Genomic DNA, 20,403 nt, shown 5'->3' on the forward strand with positions numbered 1-20,403 from the left:
TATAAACACAATGAAACTAAACAACTTGGTTAAGTAATACAAAAATATTTCTTTTTATTATGGCAATTCAGAACAAAAACGTGACACAAAATACAGTTTGTAGAAAAAATTCAGAGCTCTTTGGCCTGTTTGTTTTGGTCCAAAGTGAGCTCGGTCAACTAAAACTGGAGTCTTAACTGACTTTCTGGTCTGATGAACTGTTTGAGTACGAATATGCCTTTCCTAGGACTATTCTGTCTCTGAGGAGCTTGAAGAAGGCGTAGTAGTTGCTGAAAAGAATCAGGGCCAGCGATATTGTCTGATGCCACTTCTCCGAACAAATCAACGAGTAGAGCTGGTAGAATATCATGGCACCTTCTAGGATGATGAGTATGTTCAATATTCGTAAAGGCTTGTTGAAGAAGAACTGGGGAAAGGAATGGGACAGGATGGGATCAGCAACAAGATGCGTCTCTGTACATAGCTGCTTAAATGTCCGTTCATGTTGGGATACTCACATAAAAACGATAATGGGACACATCTGATGGAACTGCCACGTTGTAGTGGCCCATGGCCTTATAGACATTCTTACTATGTTTTACAAGGACCCCCTGTGGCCACATGTACTCTTCTGTCCATCTGTGCAATAAGAAAGCAGAGTGAGCTCGGAAAAATTGATCCGGACTGACCTAAAAACGCAGTAATAAACAATGAGGAGAACGTACATGTGCTGAAGGACGTTGGAGCAGAGTGAGGGGTCCACTTTCTGCCAGCAGCCGAGGTGAGCTGCGGCTTTGTGCAGCAGATCACAGTATCTGGGTGGCAACAGGTGCCTCATGAGAATGACTGATGTACTGACTGACACCAGAATGAACAGCTCACAAGACCACCGCTTATCCACATACTGCGTACTCTGAGGGAGAATAAACAGGCAGAAAAAAAACATGAAGGCTTTTGATATTAAATGAGGTCATGTTCAAAAAGAAGTTGCATTCAGTTCAACAGCATCTTACCTTTACAAACCATACTGGCACAAATGCCACATAGTAGGCACTGAGCATTGAGCTGACCAGCACCTCCTTCATCCTCCAGTTAAAATCCATCTTCAGGTACTCCACCTCCTTGCGGATGAGGTCTGGGGAGAGGCAGCAAGCATGAGTGGGCATGGCCTGGACGCCATACAGCTGGCTGGTGTGCTGTTTCCACGTCTCCTTCAGCACGGTCAGGTAGTCTCTGCCTCGGCTCACGCCGCCCACCTCTTTGGAGCCAATGCTGGCGATGGGGGACAGAGGACCCGCTCGTCGGAAGTCACAGCTCAGCCAGAAGAACGGAATATACATCCCAAATCTGTTTGAGACAAAAACTACTCTTGAATATTGGCTTTCCTGTGAATCATGGCACTACAACAGCTGCATCAGTGACAAGTGAGCAAAATAAGAAATCGACTGAATGCATATTATGCCGCTGTGTCATTTCATAGAATAGAGCCTCCTGAGCGAGAAATTCAGAATCTGCTCAATTTTGTACGTATACATTAAAAAAAAAGAAAGGGGAAAAAAAATTGGTGCTTAACGTTGAAACTCAAAAAGACAAAAAAATGTATGAGGAAAAAAAATGGTTTAAATTTTATGGAACCAAAGTGTTTCTTTTTGTAAAGCTTCATTAACCTCATCACAACACGGACTCCTCAGACAAACTATGAATGCAAAACAAACACAGTGAGGGGGCACATGGTATCCTGCTGCTCTAAAACTCCATCTTTAAAGATGTAACCAGCGACATTCTTATAACAGCCCTTTGCACTTTAGCTTTTGATGCACAAACAGATAACCCATCTACCAAATAATGAGATGATTCTGGGCAACAATAAACCAATTCAACCCATTTCTTTAAAGTAATATGAAAAATGTATCCACGGCAGGTATATTACACAATAAGCTGTGGTGTCTGCAGCCTCCTGCATGTAAACTCCTCCTTAAATTATGTTTGTTTTAGAGCAACACATGACGTAATTAATATTTCATAAACAAAAGCTGAGCAAGTCAATACAATGCTCAGGAATAAAATTGGAAGATTTCCATTTTACATTCCACTAATAACTGGTAATGGTAAAACTGGCTAATGACTGGTGAGACAGCAGCAGGAACAAACACTGTGACACTCCAAACAGCCAATCAGAGGTAAAAGGGGTCAAGCAACCGTGGAAGGGACTGTAAGTCAGGTCCTTGGATGAAAGGAGACTTTGAGTCTCCTTTAGCAGTTTGGTGAATAAAAACCTAATACGAATCCTTGTTTTTCCTGTGAATACTTACGGGTAGCAAAGGAACAGCAAGCTGAGGACAGAATAAGTTCTGAAGAGGTAAATGAGGGAGCGGCACAGGCTCCAGCCCGTCAGCGTTAGCACAGCAAATCGTGCCGTGACTAAGAATATCGAGTGAGGGAAGGAGAGTTTACCACTCTGTGATGCCTGTGGGGGAGGAAAAAAAAAAGGGGAGGGGGGCAACAGAAAAGCAAACTGCATTAATACACTGTTACAATTACACATTCATCCAAAAATTAAAAACACAGTCAAATATGCCTGAGAGAGACACCAAATCAGTATAACTCATCGTAAAACAAAGAAACATTGGGTTAGTATGCGTCTACATCACTGTTCTATCTAAACATGCTTAGAGCGCTAGATTAACGGCCCCCGAGAATCTGGACTATAAACATGAACATCTGGGCAGAAACTGTGGTTCCTGATGTTTATATGTACCTCATTTCTATACCTGAATAAATCATGTAGGGAAGCCTGAAAGCATATAAAAGTCTGGATGTGTGGTTGTAATTCAAAGAGGGTTTCTTCTAAGCTAAATTAAGGTGGCACAGGCACCATTATGAGAGTTAAAATGTTTTGGGGGTAGACATTTTGCCACTTTATCCTGGGCTCTAATTAGCGTATCCCCTTCATTTATAACACTGGGAAAACATTTAACTTGACAGCCAAGGGATCAGGATCACAAAAGCAGTTTAGGAGTGTGATTTAATCATCCATCCAATATCAATAATAAACTTGATTTGAACATATGTGGAGCAAAGATTAAATGTTAAGTAACTTTCTGCACAAAGTTTACCTGCAAATTAGATCTGTTATTGTTCCTCTGAGGTCCACTCGACCTGCTAACATCTAAGCCTCACCCGCAATGCAGACCAAAAGGGTTGTTGTTACATTTTGTCTCCCCCATGAAATGCAAAAATGTTGCTGTTACACGGACTATAAGTGGGAGCTGCTCGCTTATCAGATCTACATGTCATCATAACAGTGTACAATAATGATTTTTACTCTGAAATCCAACATATCACAAAGTATTCACTAAAAAGTCACATCTCGGAGCCTGGATTCCAATCATCTCTGTGACGGGCGGAATGCATTCTGGCTGTCTTCATTTTTAAGAGTACGGTGGTCACATGCCTGATGACACCATGTGCATTCACTCTATACAAGTTATGTGGCTTAAGTCTTTTAGAGTAAAGAATGAATTCTTACCTCTTTTACAATTGCTGCAATTAACCTCCTTGCCAGTATGATGACTGTGAACACCAGCATGTTATAATCAATAAGATGAAAGTTCTGTAAATAATAAAGATTCAGGATTATCGCTCAGTTCAAGCTAACAGTGAGGTATATCTTTGTTGATTTAATGTATAAGCAAACAGGAAGACAATGTTGTTGTACAATACACGCAACATCTATAACCTGTAAGGCCACCGTGGTGGTGTTACCTTTCCTGTTGCTCAGGTGTGCAGGAAATCACGTGACTTAGGATTTAAATAAAAACTCACTGACTTGCAGTGATCAAAAAAGCGACTGCCAAAACCATAATGAATATGATCGGCGATACTCAATTACCGATTACTCACCAGTGACGTGTGTGAGGGAGGGTGTGACGGGGGGTACCACCACACAGTCTTGTAGATGTTGACATAGTGGACAAAGAGGGCAATAAGGTGGCAGAAGAAGAGATGGAGCTCAAACAACACGTTTCGATCCACAGACAACTCGGGGATCTTGCAGTGCTTTAGAGGAACCACAGTCTGTGCAGCAAGAGGGGGGCTGGACATGCACGTCCCTGAGCCGTTTCTGCAGGGAAAACAAACAGCGCAGAAACTCCTAAAGAAACTGATGAAGTGTTTCGTCATGACGGAGCCCGAGACAAGAGGCAGACATCACACACGTGACACAGGCAGCAGTGTATGGGACTCACCTTGTACGGGATCGCACCCCTGTGACCGGAGAGCTGGTTGTGTGGTTGCCATTGCTGACTGAACCTGGCTCATTGCCTAATGGAGGTCTGCAGTACGTGGTGCGATTCGCCCCTCTCCTTCCACCGGCCATGGCAGACACAACCACAGTCTACTCAGCTTCGTGTCTGACTTGTTGATTTCTCTCCCCGTGTGTCCACCTTTTAACACCAAGCAGCAGGTCGGACACATTGACACATAATAATGACGCACGCAACATCTTTATTACATGGTTTGAGTAATATTTTTTAAGTATTTACATTAGTCTGCACCAGCGCAGCATAGAAATAGGCAAAGCATCGTGCTGGAAATTTCTTTTTTTTTGGTCTCTGGATGGACAATTCAAAGCTGACTAAAAGAGCGAGTCACAGCGACCAAAAACAAACACAACCTTGCAACCCCAAGAGCTCACTGCCAATGTAAATACTTGCAGAGCCAAGCTTACCGAGTTACCTGCAATTTTTCACCCTCATAAATATGCATGAAGCCACATGTAACTGGCGTCAAACAAGTTTGTACAAGCTGCATAAAAATCCCTCAATATGGTGCAAGCTTTGCGGAAGCTGTGGACAGCAAGTTAGCGGAGCAGCTATGTTATGTGCTTCTTTTCCGGGTCTAAAATCTTTTGAGAGCTATTGGTATTTCATACATGAGGCACGGGAAGGGGGGGGGGGAGAGGAGGGGGGCTGCATGGACCAACACAATGAAGTACAGACCCCTGTCTGTCCGCCAAGACCATGCTTGATTTAATATCAAGATTGAGGCCTAAGCTAACAGCTAGCTTGCTGGCTAACTATCACCCTCCCAAACAGACGAGACAAGAAAATGTGCGCTTACCAGAGTGATGTGTCAGCTCGATGCTGCTCAGTTGGGTAGAAAACAAACTAAACGCAATAAATTTTCAGAAGATTTATTGAAATACTGGCGTGTTTTTCACTGAGGTCCGCGAAGAAACTCATTGTTGATGTGAAACTGGTCGCTGGATGGTAGGTGGGGGCGCGGATCTGTTAGCGCGAGATGTGGGAGGAGAGTCATCTAAAGGAACATTCCGCCAACAGTGGGACAACAGAAGATATCTGACTAAAGAAAGGGGGGGTAATACAGTCGTTTTGGGCCACCGCGTATTGCATAAACAACTTCCGTGAGCCTTGAAATTTCCAGGAGGAAATTTCTTCCAAAAGGAAAGTGCTGAAAAAGTGCACTTGTCCCCAAAAATAGTGTTTCCTTCTAATGCCATGTACATAAAAACATTTCAAAATTAAACATTGTACTTTTTATTCCACATTTGAACAGTTTTGATGACTAGTCACTTTAAAGATGAATGCGTGGAGCCATAATTTATTAAAATATCACACAATGTCTGAATCTATGGTTTCTATCGTAACCTTTGTGTGATATTGGGTTGTCCAAGTTGTACAAGTTAATAGCTTCACCAGGTGGTGAATTTTCAGTCTAATCTTCTCACGTGGTTTCATATCATCAAATGTCCTAACAACACAACATCTCGCCAAGAAGTCAAAATTACAGGAAGAGGTCCAGTGCTGAAACACAACACCAGAGATTTATCTGGCATCCCTGTGAACATCAGTGTTTCTCAACCTTTTTTAAGCAATGACCCCTGGAGGTTGCTGGTCCGAAGAGTTACGCTTTGATGTTCACAAAGATACTCAATAAAATGTATTTTTATGCAAATCATATGACTGGTGCAATAAATGTACTAATTTGATGTTATTTAGAATTTTCGCAACCATATTGCAACCCCCTCAAAATGACTTTATGAGTTCTGACCTTCAGGCTGAAAAAAAGAGCATGAAACTATTTAGAAGTTTAATCTTTCACAGCTACAACTGCAACGTACTGATGTGTTGCAGGTCAACTGAGTGCTTTCCATGCCTCAGGGTTTGAAATTTTTACTGAAAAACAAAAGTCTGCAATGGGTTTTAGTCCCACCCCATGCTTTGTCATTTTCATTTTTTAGGTTTAACTATGAAAGATAGGGCACGCTTTTCTTTGCTGTTGAAATGTTGGTCACTGGCATGTTTAACCATGCCACACTTCTGCTGGACAGTACCAGGCCAGTGTTGGTTTTACAGCCCAATAGCTTAGCTTACTGCCTACTATTCACAGAAGAACAGTTTTTTTCTTCTCTTGTAAAAAGTCAGAGTCAGCGCTAGATGGACTGTACTGGATTGACTATATAGTGCTTTTCTTGTCTAGTTGACCAGTCAAAGCGCTTTTTTACACTGCAAGCCACATTTACCCGTTCATACACACACACACACACACACACACAACACCTCTTAATCTACAGTGTTACAGGCTAAGCAGTGTTTTCTCACGGGGATGGATGCATTGCAGGACTTTGACATGTGGCCCAGGGAAGCTGGGAATCAAACCACTGGCCTTCCATTTTCCAGTGGACTCCCAGGTTCCCAAATCCACAAGGTCCTCGGGCAAGCCACTGAATCTCTTTTATCCTCCAGTGGATTCATGAAGTGTGTGAAACAGAAAAAGCACTGTTCAAACAAAGACATGCTCTGTGTGTGAAGAGTGAATGTTTAATAGGATTTCTAGTAACTAAACAAGAAAAGGGCTATATAAAAGCAACCAGACATGTTCAAACTCTTACCTTATTAATGGTTCACTTTAGACGTAAAACACTGACTCATAAAATGGTAAAGAATGTAGGATCTGGTATTTTCTAAGCTGCTTTGGTGCCCATGTAAACGTGAAATGTCACAAATCATCTGTGTGGACAGAAGTCACTCAAACGTCGCATGAATTTTAATCCCACTTGTCCTATTCGTTGTCACGGTAACAGCACAATTGAGCCATTTATTTATTTTGTAACTGCTCACATGCACAGGAGAGGTATCAAGTTGACCGAAGCGTGTCCAATACTGTGGACCGTGTGAGAAAATGTTCCAACTTTCTGTTGAGACTCTTTGTACATGGAAGTACAGCTGAACTCGCAGCACGGTTTCCAAGTTACTTGAATGGTGATTTTAATCAGATGATGCTGCATTTAGTCTGGAAATGCATTGAGTGATCATTACAATTTGAAACGCTGGGCCATCTGACAATGAAAAATATAAATGGGTGCAGCTTTGTTAGGACTCTAGCTAGGTTTATATACATTTGCATGTTACTGTTTTTGTACAAAAAGACGCAAATTTGGCTAAAGGCACATTTGAATCTAGTAAATCAGGCTACAATTATATCTGCAAGTCTTAACCCAGTTTGAACGAACATGTTGACATTTATTCTAAAAGTCAAATTTTTAGGACTCACCTAAATTTTTTTAACCTCTGGTGCCAAATCTTTACCATCGTACCTACCATCTATCTATATGACAAAATATACATACAAGACTTACAGAAAACCATTTTATTGTGAGATCATTTATATTTACATAATGCGGTTTATGGCATTTCAGTGTAAAAATACTTGCAAAGTGGGCATACCCATTAAAAAAATAAAATAAAATCATACATGAACGAGTAGAGAAAAAAAAAATAGCACTTGGATAATAAGAAAAATCTTTCAGTGCTGTGGAAACGCCACAGGTGTGTGCTATTTTCTCCTTTATGACGAAGATCCCCTCATTTCTTCAACCAGACAAATTCCACGAGGGACAACTTGTGATGGAGCAGCCATCTGTCTCAGAGACACTTCGGGATCTCTCTCCAGGCAATTTCAGCAGACCTGTTACAGACAAACAGTTTAGTCATCTTAACCGCTTAATGTACAACCAAGATTTAAATGCACCTTTTCCCTCCAACTGACCTTAGAGACCCGATACGCTGGACCTGATGTAAACAACTGCAACTACGCAGTTCTGACAAACCTACGAGGAGAAAAAGAAATGAGATCCGGGACACACAAACGCATTCAAGCTAACAGTGAGTAACACATGCAACAGTAACTATACTACAAAAATATCATGCAACTCAAGCTGAAGGGTTTTTGTCCATTAATGGAATTAACGCTTCGAGTGCAGCTATTCATTTTCATTAATCTACAGTCTACAGACATAAGATGGAAGTAAGTATTGAGTGACATTAATTAACAAGTATTTGTTTTATTTGAGCAAGAGTTGCATCACAACCATAAGATTGTTTTGTGCGGCTTGTTTTGCTCGGAATAACTACAGACAGCATCATTTTTTACTTCAATGGTTTTGATATGTTTTGGATGACTTGCATTACTTGGGTGTTTTGCACAAAGAAAAAAGAAAAAATAAATAAAAATCTAATAAATGAGTGTTGGGTTAGTTTTACCTTCTTGTGGCGATCTTTAGGCTTTTAGAATCCTCTCCTCTGCGATTTTTTTCTTTTATAAAAACCAGCCAGCATGACTTTGCATCAAAGTCAAGTAAGATCCCTGCAAGCTTGATTTGAAATACTGTTGAAATTCAGTCATTTCAAGTGGCTGAAGATACACTGCTCTCTTGAGAGCTTGAAGAGATACACTAGCTAAAGGTTAATGACAATACACGTTAAAGCACTGCATCATTGTCAAGTAAAACATGTATTTGGCAGCACATTACCTGAAGGAAGGATGAGCTTTATTTTGTGTTTTGATGGTGGCATTACAAATGTCATTTAGTTTTGAGAACAGACGAAGAGGATAAGCTCATTGGCAAAACACTGCTTTTTTTGGGGGGGATTTTTGAAGATCACCTTGACTTGTAATACATACAGATTATTCAGCGTTGTTGGGAACCGCTGAGGACCATTTTCACAAACTGAAGGCATTCCTTTGGTACAACAAAGGCAAAATACCAAGTTTAGATTGATTAAAAAGAAACTAGAAACTTTATTGAAACACGCACTGCAGAAAAACATTTTGGGATAGGTTTAGTATCCTATTTAGTCAAAAAGGTACACAAGCATAATGCATTTTGGAGACGGCACGACTTAAAGCATACACAGTTTTCCTAAGGTTATGTACAAAATGTTGAGTTGGCTGCAGCCTTCCTTACACACAAGCGAGGATCGTTAATCCTTCAAACTTTACAAGAATTGGTTGATCAGTGATAATTTTGCAAGGTACCAAACGACATTTAACGTACCAATTGGAAAAGGTGGCAAAAAAAATAGAGGCCTATGTTCGTCAAATGATTTTTTTTTTTAAACAGTATTTTAGGAGACTAATCCATACAACTCTAGATTTGCAACGCTACAACAAGACTTTTGATGCTAATCAAAATATTTCACAGCTATATTTGCATTTGTATCTAAATGCGCTTTATTTATAGTAAAGTAACATTGAGTAATTATGAATAATTTTTTTCCTGTCATGAGGGACTTTTGAAAATGCAGCCTATGTGATGAGTTTATCGCCACAATCACAGTTTAAAGGACCCAATAAACTGAAATAACCATCAAACAACACTAAAATGTCATTCTTGTTCCGTCGTTAAGATTTATCCCACTAAGAACGTAACTACGCAACTGAAACATTAAATGGAAACATAAACAATAAAAAATAACTATGCGTTCATGTTTTTTTTCTCCTCCTCTGGCACACTGATACATCCAACAAAAACGTGTCAACCGAGTCTTAAAAACAAAAATAAAATAAACCATAAAAAAAAGGGGGGGAACAAACAAGAGGGAAATTACTTTTGAAAAGTTTAGCCAGTTACAATCGGAGACAGTTGCCATAGCAACTCTCTACCAGTAGTTGTTCAGTATCTTCCATACGGATGCTCTCTATATGATCCCTTCGCCTGTCGTGATTGGGGTGCTTTGCCTCCAGCCCCAGATCCGGACCATGAGTTGTCCCAGTCATCTTGAGCTGAAACAAAACAAACACACACACACACACACAAAATTAGTAAAATATTAAATGGTTTGTGCACCTTGTAGCGAGTCATATTTACACTCTTACCGTATGGTTCATATGCTGTATCCTGGGCTTCACCATGTCCATAATCGTAATATTCAGTATCCCTAAAGTCCAATCATTAAGGGTAGATAAATAAAAGATTATAATACATTCAAATATATATATATATAGAAAAGGAAGTCAGAAAAATCCAAGTTCTGACTTACGCTGGTGCAGACTGCTGACTATAATAACCGTCATAGCCTTCATAGGCTTGCTCTGCGTACGGCTCTTCGTATGAAGACTGGAAGGAAAGCAAAAACAAGAGTGAATCACATGGGGGAAAGAATAAATAAATAAATAAATAATAGGAGCCCACTCCACACCCACCATTCATCTCAGCACATGAAATGTTCAACTTACATATTCATCATAAGCATCGGGTTTGGGACCCTGTGATCCTGAAGGAGGAACCTGGTGCTGTTGATGGGACATGGCTGAAGAGGGGAGCATCCTTTGAGCCCCAGGAGTGGGCGGTCTGGAGCGGGCAGCCGAGCCTCCCCTGGAGGGAGCAGAGGGTGGCCCACCCCTGCCAGATGGTGCCCCTCTGGGTGCGCTGCCTCGTCCTGGTCCTCCACGTGGCGCTCCGCCCCGCATTGCTCCTCTAAGGCCCCCACGAGGCATTCCTCGCCCCCTGAGGAAGAGATTTGTAAAATAAGGCCAAGTGCTTGAACGTGCTTCATGCTGGAGGAACAAAGGACATAAGTTTGAACATTTCTCACAGTGTGGCTGCACATACCACTCAGCAGGACTATTAAAGCTCTTACCTTGGTCCTCCGGATCCAGGTGGTCCACCTCTGCCTCTTCCAAGACCACCACGTCCCCTCCCTGAACCATCCTGCGATCCATTCAGGAAATGAGGATCCATGTATGGATCTTGCTCACCAGGCTCCTGTAGATCAGTTAATGACAAGACATCACCTTTCTGTCTGGTACATTACATTTAAAGAACACAAAAAATAAATCCCCCCGGTGACTTACCGGGATAAGAAACTTCTTGACCTCATCCATGGCATGAGCCATTCGCAGATAGGCCTCCGGTATGGGGGCTGTGACCTCAATAAACACATGCAACTCCATGGACAGGTGAGCATATTTTGCCTCACCACTCTTCCTAAGCTCTTCCTCCTGAGACACAACAAGCATTTTGAAATCAACAAGCCATACATTACAAAGCAAACCACTCGGAAAAATGGTGCAACGCTAACCCATATACAGACCTTATTTTTGTCCCTCATAGAGCCTTTCCCAAGAACAGAGATTTTGGCCCCGGTCTCCTCCTGGAGTCTCTTGATTGTGCTGCCCTGAGGCCCCAAAAGCTTCCCCACAAAGTTGACCTGAAACACAGAACATTCCAGCATCACAGAATAGCAATTTCTAAGTCACTGCCACGCAGCCAGTCTCCTGCAGAACCGTTCAAGCAGAAGCAAGGCCACTACATGCATGACTTCACCGCTTCAAAGACAGTCGGGTTAGTGGAAGTGGAGTGTGCTCCTTTTAGATACACCTAGGCCTCATTTGTTCCCAGAGCATTTATGCTTGGTTTCATAGAGCCTTCACAGTGCAAGAGACACACTTATTATATAAACTCCCAACGGGTAACTGGAGGTTTTATTTGCCTTAGTCTTCCAAAACACTTCAAATTAGTTAAAAACACTCACCCTGGGATACTGCTTGGTAGGAATAAGTACTCGCTCTTTGAGTTTCAGACTCTTGGTGGCAAACAGGTCCAGGTAGGCCTCCTTCTCTGGTTCTTTCTTAGGGTCACCTTTCTGGATCCTTTCAATCTCTGCAGGCAAGAAACATATTTTTTAGTACGTGTCACCAACTAGCTGCTCATAAAACAGCAGCCATCGATTTAATTTAACGAGATACGGGAGATGCCTACAAAAGGTTTCTTCCCCTCCATTGTACGAGCATGTTGGTCATTACCCAACACACAACTGGTATTTGTGTCTTTAGAGGACAATTACTCTCCATGCAGGAGCTTAGCTGCTGAGGATAAGCGCCAAACGAATTCAAAAATGGCGGTGGCTCTACTTCTACCACGCTGATCGTTCAGGAATATAACGTGTAAATCTAATTAAAAATATGAGCAAATAAGTTCAGCCATGAATACACTTCAAAGACTAAACCCTATGGATTCACATTGAATAAGAGCCTGACCCACATTGCTGCCAACCACGTGTTAATGCGCCATTGTTCAGGCCCGTCGACTCGCACCAGGAAAAAAAAAAAAAAAAAAAAAAGAGAAACTAGGCCTCAAGCCGAGCCGCCGTGAACTCGTCTGTTAGCTTCAACAGCTAACAAGCGCCCACATTACCTGCAGTGATCAGTTTCATAGCGTGTGTGAAGGAAGAATCCAAGCTGTCCTTCTCAGCCAGGAGCTCCGGGAGGTACTTCGAGTCTTCCATTTTGATTTTCTTCTCTGCTGGGGTGGACTCTATAGCGGTTGCTCACGTTAGCTTTCGCTCGACTCCACAGCAAACTACCACGATCGGATTAACTAACAAAGCCTCGCTTTCTTTTTCTTTTCTTTTTGCTTGCTTCAACGGAGCGAAAGTGAAGAAGCGTAACAGGCTGTTACTAACAGCAGTGTCCGAGTGTGAGTTGCAGAACCCGGCCGGTGTCTCTCCGCGTCTATCGCTGCACTCTCCTTGGCAGACAAAGGAGGGATGGCGTAGCTGCATTTGAGGGAGATGGGAGGAAAAGAATCGTGAGGAGACGATGACGTCACTGCGCGAGGTCCCTCCGCTTAGTTTTTCTCCACACCGCCAGAAGTGGGTCACTTTCATACGCTGTCAGGCCAAACCTTACGATTAAAATTCATAATCTTTTCATTCTGATAAATTAATTCGCTCATAGGTTTGGTCTTTGAAGCAATTAAAATAAAAGAACAGATTAAGCACGTTTTTTCTCCAAATAAGACACGCACCTCTTTGACTGTAGGATTACGACCTTAAGTTTCGTATGGCTGACATACAACCCCCGTGTTTAGTGCATGTTTGCAAGAATAATTCTGAAAATTATTGCCACGCTTCTGGGTGGACGTTGCCACTGTGTCTGAGAGCTTCATAAAAAATCTAATAAACTCCACAAGTCATTATGGTGTCATAAACTAAGCTTCACTCATTCACTAACCAGTGAACGCCCACTTCTTATGATCTGAGCAAGGACTATTGCACCAATAACCAACACTAAAACAAAACAAAGCTGCCATTTTAGAAGATGCAAACAAAAATTGTTAAGTATTTTTATTAAAAATTAACCTCACTTAATAGTTTTTAATGATTTATTGACTGCAGCCTTTATAGTTTAGTGAATGTTCCTATAGTCAACTATCTCAGTGAACTTACTGTGGCATGTGGACAGATTTGCATCAGATCTGTGACATAAATATATGTTTTTAGTGTTAGTGTTGTTCTAAATTGTCTAGATATTCTATTCCATTTCCTTTGACTTTGAGAGAGTAATTCAGGCCTTTATCATGTCCAGACATGACTGTGAAGCTGTTTATGACACATGAACACCTTGACTTTGAATAGAATTTGCAGACACTTTATCTAGAATCTTTTTGCAGCTGCTATTCATACATTTGATTAAAAGTGGAAGATTTTTTCTGCTGACATATATATTTTCACATGGTCCTCTGTATCATCTTTAGAATATTTTAGGACTCCAGTGTGTGTGTGTGTGTGTGTGTGAAAGCAGCTTAATAGTCCTAATCGTGGCAGGTATCAGCCAGTCTCTGCTTTCAAGTCTGCCGCTTGTCCAAAAGGCTGCAGCTGGACTCCAGATGAAACCACATAAGGCAAGTTTTTGGTTCTTTGCACTTGTTCACAGTTGATTTTTTTTTTTAAGACATTGTCTTAGCATTTTCTTACCTTTCAAATCTTTTAGTTTTGCATGCTCTGAACAGATCACTGGTATCAGATGGACCAGATGTTCCCAGACTTTTGATGTAGCAACACCTACACGTTGGAACAACCTGCTCTTTGATAACAGGACCTCAACAACACTCAACGTTTTAAAACTAATTTTCATTCTTTGCCAATGGAGTTTTAGTAATTTTTTTTTGTCACCCCTTTCTCTTATTTAACATAGATTGATGCCATGACAGCAGGTTCAAATTTCATTTCAACTAACAAGACTTCTGTCTTAAATTTATTATGAGGACCTGAGCTCCTATCGTTCCATGACATAAGGTCAGTTTTTGGATACAAATTAGACTGCAGGTTGAATTAAGTTGAATGATCCATTCAACCTAATTGTCGAATATCAACTAAAATATATAGACAAAAAAACTAGACACCAAGTCTATTTAAGCCAAATCATAATTTTACAATAAACAGTTTCTGCAGTTTGCGTCATAGAGAACGCATCTAACTTAAGATTTATCCACTGCCTTACATCCATTAAAACTGTGACTCGCGCATCTCTACCTTTCTTTTGTTTTTGTTCTAATTTGCAATGATTTATTGTTTTATTCCCAGCGAGCACCAGGCTTCCGCGATCATAACCTGAAAAATGAGCCTGTTATATTCACCGAGTCATTTTAAAAACTTAAAAAAGCTCTTTCATCCACTAAAGTGTTTTTAAAAGCAGGGACACTCATTTCACATTTCCTGTTTCACTGCACAGGATTTGCTACGATTGTGCTTGTCAGGTCCCACTGTTTCTTTCTGACTGCCTTCGAGATGAAAACCAGGCCTAAAAGCAGGCATGAACATAGATCTTGGAGCCCAAAAGACATCTTCAGCTTAGAGCTTTGGAAAACATAAATGTCCCTTCATCTGATCATTCATAATCCACATTTGTTTTCTAGAAATAGGTTTAAACAGTTACAAAACAGGGGTCAGTGCATGACTGTTTCCGATAAGTTGCTGTATGGAACGCCGTAAGTGAGTTGTGGATAATAATATAAATTATTTGGTATTTAAATCTCCCTCCACCCTCCAGAGTTACCACACTTTTAATTTGAGGCACCAGAAACCGTTAGATGAAAACCACAAGAAAAATAAACATTTGATGGTTTATTTCAAGTAATAAAAAAAGGCATCAACCCAAATCCCAAATGTTCCATAGATTAGAATAACAATTATAATGAATTATGTATAAACTGGGCTGACAAATGCAATAAAAAACATTCAAATCATTCTGTCAGTGTTTTTCTTAACAGTGACTTAAAGTAAACACTTCAGTTATTTCTATGCAATGTAAGTCAATGCCTCTCTCTAATTTACATTACAGGTTTTAATAATTTCTGAGATGATGTTTCTTATAATAGAGTCTTTAGAAAAGAAAAAAAAAGGGTTTTCCTAGTTAATATTCAGTGCTTTACATAAAAAATGCCACTTCAATTGGCTTTGATTTGTAGTTCCATTGAACCAAGAGTGTGATCTGCCTCCATAGGTATCCTCAGATGTCAATGATGGCAAATATTTCTGGTTTTTCCTTATCGTGGATCTGCATTGCAGAGTATGTGATGGCTTTCACCTCAGTTCCCTTTAATGAAAACACAGGACATAACAGCGTTACAATGATCTACCTTTTCTAATCACCTTGATGTAGAAATTATTTTCTCCAACAGGCTTACCTGTGGATGCTTTGCCAGAGAGAATTCTTCACCCCATCTTTTTAAAAGCAAAATCAAAAAAAAAAAAGACGTGAGAAAGCAGAAGTAGGCAGAATTTTACCTCCTTGGTAAAGGAATAAATCCCAAACTAAAGCCACTACAACTCAATCATCTCATCCGTATTCTACATTAGCACACCTAACCATCTTTGTACAGTTTATACCCTTTCAAGATGACCTCAGATATTTTAGATGTCACCCGTGATACAAGTCACCCGCAAAGAAAGTGAAGTAAATAAAGTATATCCCACAAATAACTAAAGAAACTTAATGACACTTAAGAACAATATTACAAAAGGTGGATGATGCCATATTAAATTATGCACCAATAAACTGTATTTGTTGCCTATGAAATCCCGTAACAATTCAAAACTAAAACAAACAAACCAAAAGACATTCAGCCCTTGTTTAAAACCTGAGGGATTGTTAAATAAAAAACATTTGACATGTTAAACCCTCAGCTTTTATTGTAAATGACTGACTTTGTCCTCACATCTATCAATTTTGTTTTTAATTAAATAAGCATGTCTTCAAAATGTTAAAATGATGTGAGCCTGACTCTAGGCTTCAGAGGTTAAATGACTTGATATGTAGTTCAAGGTCATGATGCAAGAACTGTAATACACGCCAACAACCACCTCTGTTTTTATTTTTATGGGTAAATAGGTGCCCAAACTTACCCAATGGAGCGAATCCTGAAATTCATTCTGTCAATGTGCACAACTTTGACCTCCTAAAACAAAGACATGACACAAGTGTGAGCACATGTGAAAACACAAGAATAAAGAAAGAATGAGACGCCTGTATCAAATGAATGGAACTAACTATATTACTATATGACAGGACAGAAATTAACCAATTTATAGAACTTCTAAGTTAGGATTTATGATGTAAATTGACATAACTGAAATGCATGAATTAAATACTTTTGAGGGGGAAAACAGAAATAAGGACCATATTTGCATATCCTCTGCAACATTAATGGGATAATGTTTGAAAAATGGCATAGAGACAATAAGTTACATCACCCCTCCTTTTAATTACACATTTAACTAGTTTTGGGACCTGAAAATACAAATTGTTGCTCTTTCGAAAGAGGATAGCAGCTAAGGCGAGCAAGCTTCTCGCTGTCTCCGATGGCAGCTGCGGCTCCTTGTTGAGCCTTGGTAGCTTCTCATTTCATCTGTTCCAAACAGCACATACAAACGAGCCATACATCCCCACTCTGCAAATATTCAGGACTGGTTGGAGCTGGGTTTTCCTATTAGTCTATGTGAAACATACAGACAGTCTGATGGTTGATTTAGCTCATGATATGTCTTCTAACATAAAAAAAATAAACATTTTATGGACTTGTTAAAAGGGATCAAAATAGATTATCAGTGAAGGGGAACTTAAAAAAATTAGGGATGAGGATTAAAAACAACTAAACATCTACAGGACTGCCCGAAGCTTTTACATAGAGTTCACAGCTGTTTTATTCATTTTCACAGCAGAAATTAACAAAAACAAGGAGCAGGGGGTTTTAATCCAAGTTATACATCCTGTGCGCTTGGACTATACTTCGGAAAGGACCCATAACCGCTTGTGTGGCGGCGCATTCGGTCAGTAGATGGTCCATTAAACTGTTATAATAGCATAGCCACAGGTGTCCAAGACAACCTCCAAATGTGGTTTAATGGATTGGATCTAAATGTGTTGATGCCTTAGATTGTGAACAAATTGACCAGGATGCATATCATAACCAGATGTGAACAGTTTCACTGTTTAATCATCTGTGTCACATCATGCACTGGCAGTAAGCAGGGAAATATAAGAGCCGGTCTCAAAATCCAGAAAGCAAGAAAAAATGTTTTGTCAATGATTCGCAGTTATGAAAGCAATGTGTAAAACTTTCCACAATTGAGGCATATACTCACCCTGGGGACAAAGAAGAGATCTGCACTAAACTTGTATAACCAGTCATCTAAGAAGTGGAAGAGAAGGGATTCCATGTCATCACCTTTTAGAAAAGAACAGACACACAAAGCATTTAGTTTCACTGACTTTTAAACAGCATGATGTTTTATACTGATTAGTTACAATATAAAAAACTACTTACAAGTGAAACAGTTTGTTTGTTTTCGTTTAAAGCCAGTTAAGCAGCTATGGCTATTTCATGGCTAATACAGATAATACATTGCACTTGACACTAAATATCAACAATGAAATTTATAAATAAATACATTAAATAAGTTTGTTCACATCAATGCACTTTAAAAAGTTTAAAACCTTTAAAGGTGGGACCTTATTAAAAATACCTACTATAGTACCTTCTTTAAAAAAACTGCTGCCTTTTTATTCTAAGGGCAGAGCAAGATAGAATATGCTTAATTGATAAGGGATTACCACAAAGATCACATAGGGGAGGTTCACCTCCAGTTAACAAAAAACCATGAGTGAGTCTAGAATGTCCAATTCTACACCTTAGACAACTTGATCATGTCTACAGGAAAATGACAGAGTTGTGATTTGTTTCAGAGTATTACATATTTCATGCAGCTTATTTCCAGCACAGTTGTCCCATTCAGCTTGCCATTTATCCATTATGTAGGAAGAAAGTACAGGTTTGATATCAGAGACAGGGATTTGGCATTCAGTAATATCTTCATCCAGGGCTCCTTTAGCAGCACTGTCAGCCTTTTCATTACCGCTCAGGCCCATGTGACCAGGGACCCAACAAAAAACAATGTCCAGGTTGAGTTTAGTTAGGTGATCCACTTTTCCACACACACATGGGAGCGAAATCGAGTGATGAACCCAAGTATGTCTGACACTGCGCCCCTGTGGACTGTGTGAGTAAAGGTTCAAGACGTTCTGCTGCTTCTAACTTCATCTTTGGGAGATGATCACACAGTGTTTGTATACCCATATTCACTGCACAGACATTGTCTTTAAGTTACTTGAAAAAATGGATGAGAGCACCCTTATTGAAAACAGTTTTATTAACACAAACTTGCACTTTACTGTTTATGCAAAAAGATTAAAAAAAAGATTTAAAAAAAGATGAAAATTGCAGCATGACCAGCACTATCCATTCAGACTAACATATTTACAAGCAAGTCCAGTTTTGTTCTAAATGACACAATGATTAGCTTATTGTTTAATGTAAACATATTTCTTTATGATCTGATAGCAAACACATCTGTCAAGAGGTGGGGTATTTGGAGCAGCAAGAGAACAGACAGGTCTTTAAGCTAAGGTCTTAGCAGAGGGAATAATTGACATGCATGAAGATCAGAGTTATTTTGACTTGGGGATGGCTACTAACTAGCCCCTACCAAAGGCAGTCCAAAGAAAGACAACGGATGAAGCACAGACCGATCATGCGAAGGCAACTATCATTGACGCATGTGGGAAGCAAAGACTGGGCTGTGCGATGCCAAAAAGTCCTACTGTTGCATTAATTGCTGGATAACATAATGTTGGCTATGATAGAAAGGTATGTGAACACAGTGCATTGCAGCTTGCAGGTTATGGGTCCACCCCCGAAAGCTGCAACAATGGCCACAGTGATGTTCTGGACAATGTCGAGCAGGGAAACCTTGTATCTACACATTGCTACAGAACACATACACCTCTTCATTGTGTCCCCGATGGCTGTGATCAGGTATAGAACAGGTGTGACTACGGCTTATGTTGTGCTCTCACCTTCCGATTCCACCTTAATAGTATCGATCGGCTCCACTGTCTCTGTGTCCGTCATGTAGCCGAACATCCCCATGGCACACTGCTCAAAGGCTTCCTCCAAAGACTCTCCCCAGGAGTGAATTCTTGGAAGATAAATGTAAATATTAGTAAAAGTAACACAGAACATCAGACAAATATGAGTCTATTTAAACAAAATAAGATACACTCACTGTACATCTGCTGTATGATCCAGGTCTGAAATAATAAAACGCAAGGTAACATGATGAGTTAAATGAATGTTGCAGATCAATTTAAAAAAATTGGCTTGTTAACCTTTTTACAAAGATTATTGATAGTATGTTTGGAGAAGCCAGACCTGATTAACGCTTTGGATAGCACAAATATGGTATGACGCCCTCCTAACAGTAATGTATGGCACTTAATTTAGATAAACACCTTCACCGAATGAGATCAATAATCTAACTATAATGTCAGGCACAGTGAGCAAAAGTTGAGCACTGGAAAGTGTTTACAGCAGCACGAGCTAAACGAGCTAAGCTAGCAACATTTTCATCAAAAATTCAGACTTACATTCATATTTCTTGTTGATCGGCGGGTATTTTGATTTGGTAGCTATCTGTGCCTCTGTCAGGTCTAGTCCACGATCATCCATTGCCCCAATGAGTGTATCTGAAGTTTTAATTGAATGATCAACTCTTTTCACACCATATCAATGCGCAACGAGATAAACAAGGCTTGTGCTGCGTTCGCGGTTCCTCAGAAGTGGAAATTTCAAAGCCTTATGGTGTAAGTTTCCTCCACGCTAAGTTTGAGACGAAGGTTTATAGTGTTGCTTTGCTGTTAACATTAAAAACCTCACAGCAGTTATACTGTTCGACTATCTGACAGAAAAAAATATTATAAATGCGTCAAAAAAAAAAAGTC

At 40.1% G+C, this 20,403-nt stretch overlaps 3 protein-coding genes across 3 annotated transcripts; all 3 read right to left on the reverse strand.

Moving 5' to 3' along the window:
* Window positions 1-29: 29 nt before the first annotated feature.
* tmem39b (transmembrane protein 39B) lies at window positions 30-5,281 on the reverse strand. Its single transcript, XM_075448339.1, has 9 exons — window positions 5,101-5,281; window positions 4,227-4,424; window positions 3,883-4,102; window positions 3,509-3,592; window positions 2,292-2,446; window positions 993-1,326; window positions 705-892; window positions 498-618; window positions 30-406 (listed from the first exon to the last, which is right to left on the reverse strand). Exons 2-9 carry the CDS (start codon window positions 4,355-4,357, stop codon window positions 173-175), a joined length of 1,467 nt encoding a protein of 488 aa, XP_075304454.1. The 5' UTR covers window positions 4,358-4,424; window positions 5,101-5,281; the 3' UTR covers window positions 30-172.
* Window positions 5,282-9,057: 3,776 nt separating this feature from the next.
* LOC142365873 (KH domain-containing, RNA-binding, signal transduction-associated protein 1-like) lies at window positions 9,058-12,855 on the reverse strand. The gene is made up of 9 exons (XM_075447621.1): window positions 12,479-12,855; window positions 11,817-11,944; window positions 11,376-11,492; window positions 11,137-11,283; window positions 10,923-11,047; window positions 10,519-10,789; window positions 10,323-10,399; window positions 10,159-10,220; window positions 9,058-10,065 (listed from the first exon to the last, which is right to left on the reverse strand). Exons 1-9 carry the CDS (start codon window positions 12,567-12,569, stop codon window positions 9,956-9,958), a joined length of 1,128 nt encoding a protein of 375 aa, XP_075303736.1. The 5' UTR covers window positions 12,570-12,855; the 3' UTR covers window positions 9,058-9,955.
* Window positions 12,856-15,173: 2,318 nt separating this feature from the next.
* On the reverse strand, window positions 15,174-20,247 carry zbtb8os (zinc finger and BTB domain containing 8 opposite strand). Its single transcript, XM_075448365.1, has 7 exons — window positions 20,050-20,247; window positions 19,689-19,713; window positions 19,480-19,601; window positions 17,709-17,791; window positions 16,470-16,522; window positions 15,752-15,788; window positions 15,174-15,660 (listed from the first exon to the last, which is right to left on the reverse strand). Exons 1-7 carry the CDS (start codon window positions 20,129-20,131, stop codon window positions 15,574-15,576), a joined length of 489 nt encoding a protein of 162 aa, XP_075304480.1. The 5' UTR covers window positions 20,132-20,247; the 3' UTR covers window positions 15,174-15,573.
* Window positions 20,248-20,403: the final 156 nt, after the last annotated feature.

Source organism: Odontesthes bonariensis, chromosome 17 (assembly GCF_027942865.1).
Source record: "Odontesthes bonariensis isolate fOdoBon6 chromosome 17, fOdoBon6.hap1, whole genome shotgun sequence".
Taxonomy (NCBI): Eukaryota; Metazoa; Chordata; class Actinopteri; order Atheriniformes; family Atherinopsidae; genus Odontesthes; species Odontesthes bonariensis.

Excerpts from the sequence above, each read along its gene's own strand:
- LOC142365873 (XM_075447621.1), bottom strand. The coding sequence starts at position 12,569 with ATGGAAGACTCGAAGTACCTCCCGGAGCTCCTGGCTGAGAAGGACAGC. Across the intron at positions 11,284-11,375 it reads CTATGAGGGACAAAAATAAG|GAGGAAGAGCTTAGGAAGAG; the intron begins GTCTGTATATGG and ends GTTGTGTCTCAG. Across the intron at positions 10,066-10,158 it reads TACAGCATATGAACCATACG|CTCAAGATGACTGGGACAAC; the intron begins GTAAGAGTGTAA and ends GTTTTGTTTCAG.
- zbtb8os (XM_075448365.1), bottom strand. The coding sequence starts at position 20,131 with ATGGATGATCGTGGACTAGACCTGACAGAGGCACAGATAGCTACCAAA. Across the intron at positions 19,602-19,688 it reads GATCATACAGCAGATGTACA|AATTCACTCCTGGGGAGAGT; the intron begins GTGAGTGTATCT and ends TTATCTTCCAAG. Across the intron at positions 17,792-19,479 it reads TATTAAGGTGGAATCGGAAG|GTGATGACATGGAATCCCTT; the intron begins GTGAGAGCACAA and ends CTTTTCTAAAAG.
- tmem39b (XM_075448339.1), bottom strand. The coding sequence starts at position 4,357 with ATGGCCGGTGGAAGGAGAGGGGCGAATCGCACCACGTACTGCAGACCT. Across the intron at positions 893-992 it reads TGCCAGTATGGTTTGTAAAG|AGTACGCAGTATGTGGATAA; the intron begins GTAAGATGCTGT and ends ATTCTCCCTCAG. Across the intron at positions 407-497 it reads TGTCCCATTATCGTTTTTAT|TTCTTCTTCAACAAGCCTTT; the intron begins GTGAGTATCCCA and ends TCCTTTCCCCAG.